Source organism: Triturus cristatus, chromosome 7 (assembly GCF_964204655.1).
Source record: "Triturus cristatus chromosome 7, aTriCri1.1, whole genome shotgun sequence".
NCBI lineage: Eukaryota > Metazoa > Chordata > Amphibia > Caudata > Salamandridae > Triturus > Triturus cristatus.
Genome location: NC_140590.1, coordinates 1,490,159,954 through 1,490,172,847, shown reverse-complemented (window position 1 = coordinate 1,490,172,847; position 12,894 = coordinate 1,490,159,954). Strand labels below are relative to the sequence as shown.

The window sequence follows — 12,894 nt, the reverse complement described above, 5'->3', positions numbered from 1 at the left end:
CCAAATGTGAGTTTAGCACACAGCAGTGGAGCTTTTTAAAATGTGAGTTGATAACCAGGACGGAACCAGTTCTGGGATGCTTGTGTTGCGGTTCAGGCATATGGCTGGGTCCAAACTGAGATGGCATGGTGAGGAAAAGAAAGCTGGGTTGGGATGCTACCCCGGGCGATTGCCATTGGTTAGACAAATTGCAAGCATTTGTCCCATCACCTATTGTGTGTTTCATGTACCACCCAATAGGTATGCTCAGACACCAATCCCATGCTTACTGTGTCACTGGAACCAAGCAGTACTTGGCTGATGAGCCCATAACTATGATGAACCAGTCCTGGGTTGCTTGTATTTCCCTTCAGGAAGGACCTGGCTTGACAGATCGGGCTGGACTGTTCACATGAGGAACAGTGTCAAGACTGATTTGCATATGGCTGTTTCTAAACTGAAGTGGCACATTGAGCAGAAGAACAAGGGGTTGGAGTGTTACCCTGAGCGATTATCAGTGGTTAGATATACTATAAGCAGGCTCCCATCACCTTCTGTGTGTTTAATGCACCACCCCACGTCACATGGGTATGCCCAGATGTGGATCCCATGCTTAATGTGTCACTGGAACCAAGCAGTACCTGGCGGATGAGCCCATAAGTAGGACGTAAAAAGTCCTGGGTTCCTTGTATTCCAGTTCAGGGAAGCCTGGCTTGACAGTTTTGGGCTAGACTGTTCCCGTGAAGAGCAGGGTCAAGACTGATATGCATATGGCTGGGTACTAAATGAGGTGGCATGGTGAGCAAAAGAACAATGGGTTGGACTGCTACTCCAAGCAAGCTGCCTCCCATCACCTTTTGTGTGTTTCATGTACCGCCTTAAGTGGCATGGGTATGCCCATATGTGGGTCCAATTTTCACCGTGGGCCTTATTTACTGGGTTTTGGTGAAGAGCAGCGCAGCAAGGCACCTTGCTGCGCTGCCCTACGCCAAATTGAACATGCAGGAATGCACCGTATTTATGCATTATGGTGCATTCCTGTCCTTTCTCCCTGCACTGGCACCTTTTGACAGCCTAGCGCTAACATAGGCAACCTTGCAGTATGGTGCAAGGATGCCTTAGTAACATGCAGGATTGTTTTTATGCAGGAAGGGGCACTGTCCAGCACAAAAACGATCCTAAGAGGAGTTTTCCTCTTTCTATGTGCGTTGCAGAATGCAATACACATAGGAAAATGAATAAAAAAAACAGGAGAAATAAAGACATTTTGCCTCGTTACACCTCACCTCACGAGGCATAAGTATTTGGCACTTCCCCAGGTTCACATACATTTGTAAATCTGGGGCAGCATCAAAATCCATGGGTGTTGTGAGGGAAAACCTACCCAACGACCATGGAATGCATCCCAGGTGCAGAATAAGGCGAGAAAGCCTTACTCAAGATTTATGAGGCCACTCAAAGCCACACAGGGTGGCTTTGCGTTGCTTCATAAATCTGATTCAGAGCCCTGTGTCATGCATGTAACAGTGTAAGTGCTGCATAAGTGATGTAGGGATCTGATAAATAAGCCTCCCCATCACCTTATGTGTGTTTCATACACCCCATTGAACAAGGGTGGATAGATTTTACTATGTGGCAACTCTTTTGGGGCTGCTCATCTGGAAAAAAGTATGAATGACATTTGGTATTTAAAAAGTGCCTAAGGGGCTTTTGATTAGGGAAGCATGACTAGATGCTATAGAGATCCTGATACATTTGTACACAGAAGCCCTTGTGCTTTATTTTTATGTTCATGGGAAAGACGTAAAGGCAACCTTGAATGGTGTACACTGATTTGTTGAGGAACCTGGGATTAGAATTTGCTGGCAAACATGTGCTTGAAAACCGACACGGGATTACCAACGACACTAAATTAATCCCCAGATGTCGCCACATATTTCGGTATTGGGGTGCTTAGATCAAAAGTAATCAATATTAAGAACCAAGGCCCTTATATATGGCGTTTGGCGTAGGGCAGCTCAGCAAGTTCCCTGGAAAGCTGCCCTACATCAAAGCGAAAGGGCAGAAATGCACCATATTTATCTAATACAGTGCATTCCTGTCCTATCCCCCAGTGTTGATGCCATTTCAGCAGCCTAGCACCAATGCAGGCACCCTTGCACAATGGGGCAAGGGTGCCTGTGTTGTCGGCATGATTGCTGTTGGGCAGGAAGGGGCAACTTCCTGCACAAAAACAATCCTGGGAGGCTTTTTCCGCTTTCTATGCATGCTAAAAAATGCGATATGCGTGAAAAAAGAAAAAAACAAGGAGAAATAAAGTTATTTCTCCGCATTACACCTGCGAGTTAGAGGTGCATGGTTTTGGCTCATCCTCAGGTTTACATGATTTTGTAATTCTGGGGAATGGTCAAAATCCATGGGTGTTCATGGGAACACCCAACTCAACGCCCATTTTACACCTCACTAGCGAAGATAAAGGCAACAACGCGATTTGCTCTGCCTTGCCTTACTCCATATCTATGAGGCCATTCAAAGCCACGCAAAGTGTTTTTGCATGGCCTCATAGATATGATTGCAAGGTGTGCCCCACTGGAGCATCAGAAAAAGTGACGCTCTGGCTGCGCAAGAAGGTCATGAATATGCCTCAAATGTTCCACACTTTTCTAGAAAAATGCAGCTAGATGGAGATGTGCTATCTGGTTTTGGTCTAATCAGTGAACAACCATGATCATTGTTGCAATGAGTTTCCAGAACAAACAAGAGAAAACAACCACTGGCAAAAGGTCTGGTCTTTGCAGGCTTACCTTTGTTTTGTTTTTTTTGTTTCTGGACAAACATATTCAATATGCAAAAAAAATACAGATAAAAATGTGAAAGTAAAGGAATTGTCTTGTAGCCAAGACGCTTGAGCCCTGGCACAGAGGTTAGCTCAAAAGTAAACTCACTTGCAGGCCAATGCCTCAAGCGAGCTGACCCATTACCTTATATTGTATCCGGGTTGGGGTAATGCTAAGGAAACTGTGACTGACACTTGAACAGGCCAATGGATGTAAAGGCTGACCAAAAGCCCCTGCATCAAAGCGTTTATCTTCTATTGTGATTGTTTTAGTAAACATTAGGCTGGTGAGAGAGCTAAATCTCTCTCAAGGTCAGACTTAAAATCGTGCTCAATGGCAGGTGACATCTCTGGACTATCACGAAGAGAAGAGAAATGCTAATTAGATACGGGGCTAATATGATGAGAATTGATTGGTGTTTGTGCAGATAAAGAGTAATCAGATTTTCCTGAGAGTGAGATGGAGGATTGATCCCAGTCTAGCCCGATGAGTGAATGTGAGTAATTTCAAACGGAGCTGTTGAGGACGTAGGAAGTGCATGGCTTTAAGGGGGCCGGGTCTCACCGGGTCTGAGCACCGGCAGTTTTTTAAAGGGGGACTCAAAACGGCTCTCTATGGAGCTCTGTTTTGGGCGGTCCATTGTTTTTCCGGACTGCAGTGACAGCATGCACATCGATGTGTGCGTGCTCACACTGCTCACTTCTCACTCGTGCCTGGAGAAGTTACGTCATGACGTCATGCCAGGTGAGCGTTGTAGGGAAAGGGAAATCCTTAAAGAGAGTCATTTTCTCTCTGGATTTCCCTTCTCTTTTGGAAACTCAGGAGCAGCAACATTGCCGTGGTGTCAACAGGGCTGGAAGTGGAAGCATTTTCAATATTATATGCAAGCCATCTTATGCAACTAACAACCATTGATAAAGCCAATAATCCTGACTTGTTGTAGGTATGATGTTACTTGTTGTATTATATATCTGGTTACGATGACAGAAACAGCAAAATACAAGTTGAGAGGCACACTATGCTAGGCACAGATTTTCGGTTACATGTTTTTAAGCCACGCCCTTAATTACATTGGCCACGCCCCTCTGAGAGGGAGTTTTTTCATTCCACTTAAAGCCCTGAGGAAGTGTACTATGTTTGTCCATGCTGAATTCCTATCTATATTATATCCTATCAATTACATTATGAGGCCAAGGAAAAACAGGTCTCTGCCAATGCTAGTAATTCTCTACACATTTATTGCATAAAATAATGCGGTATGTCAAAGCCTGTTCCTCCAGGCACAGCTGCACGTTAACTTACCATGGAATTCGCAGACATTATGCTTTGCAAATGCCACACATTAGAGAATTGCATCTATTCTGTAGGTGGGTTGTTGAGTTGGGATAAGTGGCATCCCTGGGTGGAATGCTGCTTTGCCTGATCCCAAGTTCCTGCCCCTAGATTTTAAGCAGTAAGCCAGATTTTACGGCTTAGTAAATTTGCATTAAGATAAGGTTACCAGAATTTTAAAGCCAAAAACAGGGACATTTTACAAAAATAGAAGGACCACAATTTTACTTCAAGCGAGCGCACAGAATGGCAGCGCTCCTCAGCAGAGAATTACAGAACAGGCAGTAAGAACATACATAAAATGCAATTTTTAAACCCAGTAGCTTGCCTGTTAATGAAATTGCTTTCTTGAAGCAACTGCTAACTATCCCTGCTTGTAAAACATAAAAAAGCACCTCCTGCCATTTTCAGTCGACCTTCTTTAAAAACAGGGACATGAGCTAAATTTCATGAAATTTGCGGGGACAGCTGGAGAAAAACTGGGACCGTCCTGGCAAATCCGGGACGCCTGGTCACCCTACATTAAGACCAGACAGGAACAGGGCACACAAGCACAGTGCCCATCTCTCTCACCTCTAAGTGCAACAGTTCAGATTATTCCAGGGCCCCCAAATGGCTGGAGAGGAAGATATTGGGGGCATATTATCAACGGCCAGCGATAATTATCGCTGGCCGTGCTTAGCGATAATTTTGTTATCGCAAGCTATCACTGGAATTTATTGCCCTGGTAGCGCGTTTTTCACAACGCGTTTCTCCAGGACGATAAAAATTCCAGAGATAGCGAGGTTATCGCCGTTTTGCAGGGAACATCGCTGGTTTTCCGGTGATGTTCCTTGCAAAACGGCGATAACCTTGCTGATACGACCCACGGGGTCATATCAGCATAATCCACCCCAATGTTAGCGATAGGTAAGTCTGCATTTTAGCAGACGTTAGTTTTTGGAGAAAACAGCGTTTTTCTCCAAAAACTAATGTGCGCTAAAATGCTGGGGCAGCCTTGTAAATATCGCGATGTGAACATCAGCGATATTTGCAAGGTAGTCCATCCGGGGTATGCCCAGTGACGCCCACTTTGCATCTCATTAGAGATGTAAGGGAGGCGTTGGGAAAAAGGGTCCTAACATGCGATTGAGTATGCATGTTAGCACCCTCTTGTAAATAGGGCGATAGTTTTATCTCCGCTTTTTTGGCTTTTTAAGCCCTTGTAAATATGTCCCATAGTATTTTTTTTTATATGTATATTGTATTAATAAACAACCGTTGTTCTGCTCATCTCTAAATTAGACGTAGACGAGCAGCACCACCATGTGGCAGACTGTCATAAGTGTGGTGATGACAATTAAATGCCGGTGCCGAGCACCAGAAACCAGAGTGGTTGCCCAGCACTGGAAACCACCAGATCAAATTAAGCACTGGCCTTCACCTAAAGCTGCCTAATTTTTATTCCGCCCTTATGTGTCACCACCACAAACCCACTTTTAGAATTATTTAATTAGCTACAAAAACAAACCATGTAGAATTGTTTTGTTTTCTTCACAAAGTACATAACAAGCCTGCACAGACATCTCTAGTTTCTGGTAGCGGCAGAACCAACTTGCCTCAGAGATTTCTTCACAATGGCCACTGTGGTGTGACCTGATTATTTCAAGCAAGAAACGGCAGCTTCGTCACCGCCGGCAATGAGCTGACACCAGCAAAAGTAACTCGCTTCCGAAAAAGACAGGGCCGTCGGTGTGCCAAATACTTTTAGCAAAGTCTTTCGTTTTTCTTGCTTTTTTTGCTTTCATTGTAGAGAAAGGGTCATATGCCGTTTTATTTGTAAAATATTTAACAGTGACAATACCTTTTTAAAAGAATCTGCTTGGTATTGACCAGGGCTATCAAAATTCTGACAAACAATGGCTCTGACACAAGTAAAAAAAAAAATTGGGGCAATACAGAAATTAATCCTATAAGCGAGCAGAAAGAAATTTTAAGTAGCTGTGCATACCGCTCTTTGGAGGATGGAAGCTGCAGCAAGGCAAACTTAGTAGTGACAGCAAATTGTCAAATTTGAATGAGACAAAATAAGAAGTGATGCAAGATGTTAACTGCCCCAAAGGAAGTGCCAATTTTAGGGCAGTCGCAATCCCGAGGAAAGCCCGGAATTCCAGGGGCGTCACCGGAGTGTCTGGTCGCTGGTGGAACACACCCTGCCCATAAAGCTGGACTCACCTCAGGAGACCTCTCCATCGTCGTTCTCGAAAAGCAGATATTCTGATGCTGCGGCTGCTGCTCGGTTCTTCGTGTGCCGACAGTGGCCGGTTTCAGGCAGATTTGAAACAAATCCTCCCAGCTCGTCTGTCTTCGGGGACTCATTCTTCTCATCTCTACGCCCTCCTTTAAGTGGGTTTTGTCATTAGGTCTCGCTGAAGACGTGAAGCGTGTGCTCTCTGCCAGCGTAATCCGTGTACTTATGCAAATACTCGTGCAAATGGATACAAGAGAGAATTACAATTTCTAAGGTTTCTTTTAGGTGTTTATTTCTGTATTTCTAGCATTGTGGCTCAGATAGTTGCCTTGGACGCCCAACATTAGAGCATCATTTTAGAGCTATCAGTAGTGCTGAGACTTATGGGATGGGATTTTCATCCTTGTAACCAGGGCTTTAAGTGGGATGAAAAAACTGGGGGGGGGAAGGGGTCTCTCAAAGGGGCGTGACCAATGTAATTAAGGGCGTGGCTTAAAAACACATAAGCTAAAAATCTGTGCTGAGGATAGTGTGCCCCTGACTTGTATTTTGCGGTTTCTGTCATTGCATCCAGATATATCATACAACAAGTAACATCATATCTACAACAAGCCAGGACTATTGGCTTTGTCAGTGGTTGTTAGTTGCATAAGATAAATAAGCAGCAACTATGGCTTGTATATAAATATTGAAAAAGCTTCCACTTAAAGCCGTGGTGACACCACGACAATGTTGCTGCTCATAAGTTTCAAAAAGAGAAGGGAAATCCAGAGAGAAAGTGACTCTCTTTAAAGGATTTCCCTTCCGCTACAACTAGGGTGACCAACTGGTATTGGTGCAAATTCAGGACGGTGAGTGTAAAAATTCTGGACAAAGGGTCAAAATTCAGGACACAAATTCAGGACAGGAGGTCAAAATTCAGGACAAAAGTTCAGGACAATAGGTACGTTTTACAGACACATCAGAAGAGGTTGCGTAATAGTATATAAGTAAGCCCAGCCATGTCCAAACATATTCAACCATTTGCAAACCTATCCATCATGTATCCTTCCATCTATCATTTCACTCATCCATCCTTTCACTCATCTATCCTTTATCCATCCATCCATCCATCCATCCATCCATCCACCCTACCCATCTGTACACTCATCCATCCACTTTTCTACCCATCCATCCATTCACTCATTCATCCAGCCATTTACCCTTTCACCCATCCTGTCATCCTTTCACTTACTCATCCATCCATCCACCCAGTCACTCATCCTTCCACCCATCCACCCTTTCAGTCATACATCCATCCTCCCTTTCTCTCTCCATCGACCCTTTCAGTTAGCCATCCTTCCTTCCATCCACCCACCCATCCATCTACTCATCCACTCATGAATCCATCCATTGACCCTATCACTCATCCATCCTTTCTCTCATCCATTTATCCTTTCACTCCTTCACTCATCTATTCATCCTTTTTTCCATCTACCCTCCCTTTCACTCACTCATCCATCCTTACATCCACTCTTTCACTCATCCGTCCATCCATTCACCCTTGCACTTATCAATTCATCAATCCATCCATCATTTTACTCATCCATCCATCCACCCACTCACTCATCATCCACCTTTTCACTCATCCATCCTTTCACGCATCCATCCACCCTTTTACCCATCCATCTACCCATCCACCCGTACATCCAGCTATTTACCTTTTCTCTCATCCATCCTTCCACTCACTCATCAATCCATCCATCCTCTCTCATTATCCATCTGTTCAATTTTTCATTCATCCATTCACCCTTTCACTAATTCATCCAGCCATCCAGCCATCCCTTCACTTACTCACTCGCCCACCTTTTCATATTAACTATGACCTGAGCCTTTTTGAGAAGAGGCCCATCAAGAACTTCAACCTCGCTGCAGGAGCCATTCCAGGAATGGGACAGAAGCCACCCAGGGCAGAGACGGGACCCACCACAGGGGGGACAGGAGCCATCACAGGCGGTGGGGGGGGGGGGACAGGAGCCACCACATGGGGAGACAGGAGCCATCACGGGGGGCAGGAGCCATCACAGGAGGGGGAACAGGATCCACCAGGGTGGGCACAGGGGTGGGCATGCAGTATTCTAGTATCATCTTGGTCTCATCCAGGGTGGGGTAGGGCTCCTCACCCCCTCCTGGACAAGACAACGAGAAGACAGGCTCTCTTTCCAAAATGTTAGTTTTGCCCCCCCCCCCACTGTGATGTACAGTACTTAAAGGAGATACCCCAAGAGAACTGATTTAACTGATTGTCCTCCATACTTTGTTAATCAGTGTTCGTGCGATTGTGCCATTTCTTTATTTTATTACATTATAGACTGCATGTTTGAAGAACCGAGGTTTGCTTACCATTTAGTAACAGTAATTAAGCTCTGTGAAGAGAACCACGTGCTGCCTCAGGGTAATCGGGCCGGTTCTAGGAGGTTTGGGGCCATGAGCAGAAAGGGAATGTGGGAGGCCCCTCTAAATTGCAGAGACATGACGCATTCAGGGCTGTTTGCATCTGAATAGATGCCCCCGCTCCTGAAGCTGCAGCCCCTCCCTCTCAGTCACCTTCAAGCACCTCTTAACAGCTCATCAAGGGCGGAAGGTGTGAGGGTTGCCATCCCGCTGTGCCTCTCCAATGCTGCTAGGTATCTGAACTTTGGTACTGCATCGGAGTCTGTTACACCCAACCTCAACAGCATCGGAGTCAAGAAGGGAGGTGGGTGGAAGCTGTGCCGGCTTTAGGGTGGTGCGACCGGTGCCCGGTTAAAATTACGGACAAATGGCGTCCGTTAAAGAATCCTTCACAGACAAGGGACAGACGGACAAAATTACGGACTGTCCGTGAAATTTACGGACGGTTGGTCACCCTAGCTACAACGCTCACAGGGCATGACGTTATGCCGTACTGTCTCCACTAGTGAGAAGTGAGCAGCGCCCACTCGCGAAAAGTGAGCAGTGTGAGCAGCGCACATCGATGTGCCTGCTGTCACTGCAGTTCCCTTATGCTAGGGCACAAAACAGAGCCCGATAGAGGCCCGTTTCGAGGCCTCCTTTAAAAAACTGCCGGTTCTCAGCACCAGTTAAAGCCCTGCTTGTAACTGATGACACAGGTCTGCAGTTTCTGATGAATTCATCTTAAGGACATAAGCCCAGCACCTCCCCCGAGACAGCTAACCCACCATATTGCACCTTACAGTCACTAGCGCACCTCAAACAACTACATGGCATGGACTCAAACTACACTTTACCGTAAAAACCACTACACAGTACTAGATCATATGGATGCAATAACCCTTTACTACATGTCTGGTGTATGAAACAATATTGACTTGCTAACCAGTCGAAAATTGGTTAACTACCACTAAATAGGGTGGTTTTGATTTACAAAGAATCACTCATGGTGTATTTCCTACAATAGCACACTGCAATGAATATTTAGTGATTCCTTATTTTTCTGATAGAAAATACTGAATCGCTAAATGCAATTACCTAGGAGATCTCTGTTTGCTTAATGCCCCAGACTTACATCCTACTCTCACACTGAGGGACTGTGCTTAACAGTGATCTTGACCACGTCTGTACCCTTTTCAAGATGTTCTCTGATGGCTTTAGACTGGTATGCTTCCCATCTTATTAACAGCAATAAGAAGGTCACAGTGCTCCCTAATGGCCAGCTTGTCAAAGTTCTCCTTGATATATTTTAATTCACTCATCTATTTTATGAACTTAAACAAACATTAAATGAGTTTCTAGGTCAAACTCGCTGGCAGTTTCTGGCAAACCTTTAGAAATGTGTACTTCATGTAGACTACAAAGTATCAACTGTTGCTCTTGTTTCACAATAGAATTATAGGCTGCGTAATATGTAACCATTTCTTGAAGATAAACATTTCAGTAAATATTTCTTTTTGAGTTCAACATACCAAATCCATATTTCTTTGTGAAGGTTTGTGATATGTAGGAAAAAAAGTTACATGTTTTTTCATGTAAAAAAAAAAATGAGGGCCTTATTTATGAGGCCTTGCGTCAGTTTTGTACTGCTGTTGCGTCACGTGATGCAACGGCGGCCTAAAACATGTCCTCTGTTGCGTCCTAATGACAAAGTGATGCATCTAAGCAGATGCGTCACTTTGTAAACCCCTGAACTACATTATACCTGCGCCAGGTATAATGTATACCCACGCAAGTAAGCTTCGTAGAAGTGACACAGTGAAATCTATGAGATTATATTGCATCACTTCTAGGACGCCATTGCGTCAATATCTTACGCCTACCTCACAGCAGGCGTAAGACTGACGCAGGCCCTTTCCCATGGGGATTGCCCCATGTGAAAGGCCACATTGCTGGGGTTGCGTCACTTTTGTGACACACTCCAGCAATGCGTCATTTTTGCGCCTAGAGATATGTCAGAAATACTGACGTATCTGTAACTCCTTGCAAAATGATGCATCCAGCATGTCGCAAGGAGGGCGCAATGAAAAGTGACGCATCGCTGTTTTCACGCAGTGATGCAACACTTTTCATAAATGAGGCCCTGAATGTTTTATTGAGGCAATGTTATGAAGAATCAAGCAAATCAACCAACATAATGCATTTCAAGTATTATCTGAGGTGTGATATTTGGACAAAATGTCGAGTTGTAAATATCAGGAAACAGAAATATTGGTAAAAAATATTGTGATACAAAACTGTCATACTGCAAACATATCGTTGTCATGAACATAGTTTTTTCTGGTAAGTAATATCGTTGTTAAGAATATAATTGTTTTTCCAAAAATTGCGATAAAATACACCAACACAAAGTGATCATACACCTGAATACAAGTCTTGAACAGCGATACATTTCTCCATGTGGCATAAATACAATAAGGAAATCAAGAACAGCTTCTTTAAGATTTAAGCCACTGAAAGTGCATACGCGCTAAATAAACAAAACAGCGATAAGAAGAAAAAGAAATATATACATATATATATAATACTAAAGATTATAGGCTAACCTTCTGGTTCCTCCATAAATTGGCCCCACAGTTTATTAAATGTCCTAATCCCCAATTATGCATTGCGTAAAACCACTCCTTACTTCTAACATATTTAACTCTTTGCATCCATTCTCATATTGTGGGGATCAACTGTGTCTGCCACTTTTGAAGTAATAGAGATCTAGCCACCTCCATTGCATGTATAACAATCTCACCAATCGACCAGTTTGACCAGAAGTGGGATTGTACCCAAGAATTTTCCACCAAAAGGTGAGGGCCAATTTCATCTGCCATCCATTCTCTATATTATGAAAAATTACAATCCAAAATCCCTGAATAGGGGGGCACAGGCCGATTACATGTGACCAATTTGCAGTCAGCCTTGACCTAAAATACAGATTCGGCAGGCTAGGGTTGATTTGGGTGAGAAATTGCGGAGTCCTGTATACCAACCATTTACTAAAAAAATTGCATTCAGCACCAATTGACACCTCTCAAAACACTGAAAGGTTATTTGTTAACTTTGTCCCACATATTGTTAGTTAATTGCAACCCTTCATACTTTTCCCATTTCATGATGGCTTACTGTCTAAGGTTTGAAGCCCTTCAATGAGGTGAGCAAACTTTTCCATTCCCCGGGGCAGGGCCGGACTGGGAACCAAAACCGGCCCTGGCAAAGTGCTCGGCAGGCCCCCCGGGGTTTGGGGGCGGCCCTGTAACAAAAACGTCCCCCAGGGGCCCAAAACCGGCCCCCACCAGTGCGGCGCACCGGGGGATTGCCCGGTGCCCGCTACAGCCAGTCCGGCCCTGCCCCGGGGCGTTTATGGTTGGGTTCTTCAACTAATGTGGAGACCATGTTTTGGACCCTGCTAATCTGGGTAACATCTAAAACAGTGAATATCTTACTCAGAGATTTAAATGAGCCAAGAAGTAAGAAATCACCTCCGACTAATTCACTGACTCCAGACAAGAATATCCCCCTCTCACCGGATTATAGAAAACCTGCCAGTGATTTAAAACACATTTTCGCCCATTTTTGCACTATATCAGGTGTCATATTGTTGCCAGCATGAATAACAATTTCTGACAAAGGCGTAACTGCATTAATAGAAGGAATTGCATATCTGTTAATAAGATCCAAACGCTTCTGGAGAAACCACTTCAAACTTTTGTCACAAACTATTTTAGGTGACTTTGATAGTTTTAGTAAATCACGTATATCATATTCTTCAAAGATCAGCTGCATAAAGTAATTTTTAAAAAGCCATTGTAAAGTTTAACATTAAACCTAGACATGTACTGTGCAAAGTATGCTATATAATAATCCCTAAGATTAGGGAGTGCAAGACCACCTTTTTCTAGTTCTTCATACAAAAGTACTTAGTGCCAGTCTGGCGTTTTTTTTCTTTGCCAGATAAACGATGAAAACCTAGTCGCCACTTTTTTTTAAAGAAAGCTGTCATTATAACACACGGAATGGTGGACAAAAGAAAATTAAATAGAGGGAGAATCGATA

The 12,894-nt window shown here is 44.0% G+C and overlaps 1 protein-coding gene across 1 annotated transcript in view; it reads right to left on the bottom strand.

Annotated features, from left to right (window-relative positions):
• The window catches only part of LOC146812240 (C3a anaphylatoxin chemotactic receptor-like), a 113,487-nt gene extending 107,067 nt beyond the window's left edge, over positions 1-6,420 (bottom strand). Inside the window, exon 1 of the mRNA XM_085614565.1 lies at positions 6,363-6,420. Coding sequence (XP_085470691.1) covers positions 6,363-6,380 — 18 coding nt within the window. The 5' untranslated portion in view covers positions 6,381-6,420. The remainder of the gene's footprint in view (positions 1-6,362) is intronic.
• Positions 6,421-12,894: the final 6,474 nt, after the last annotated feature.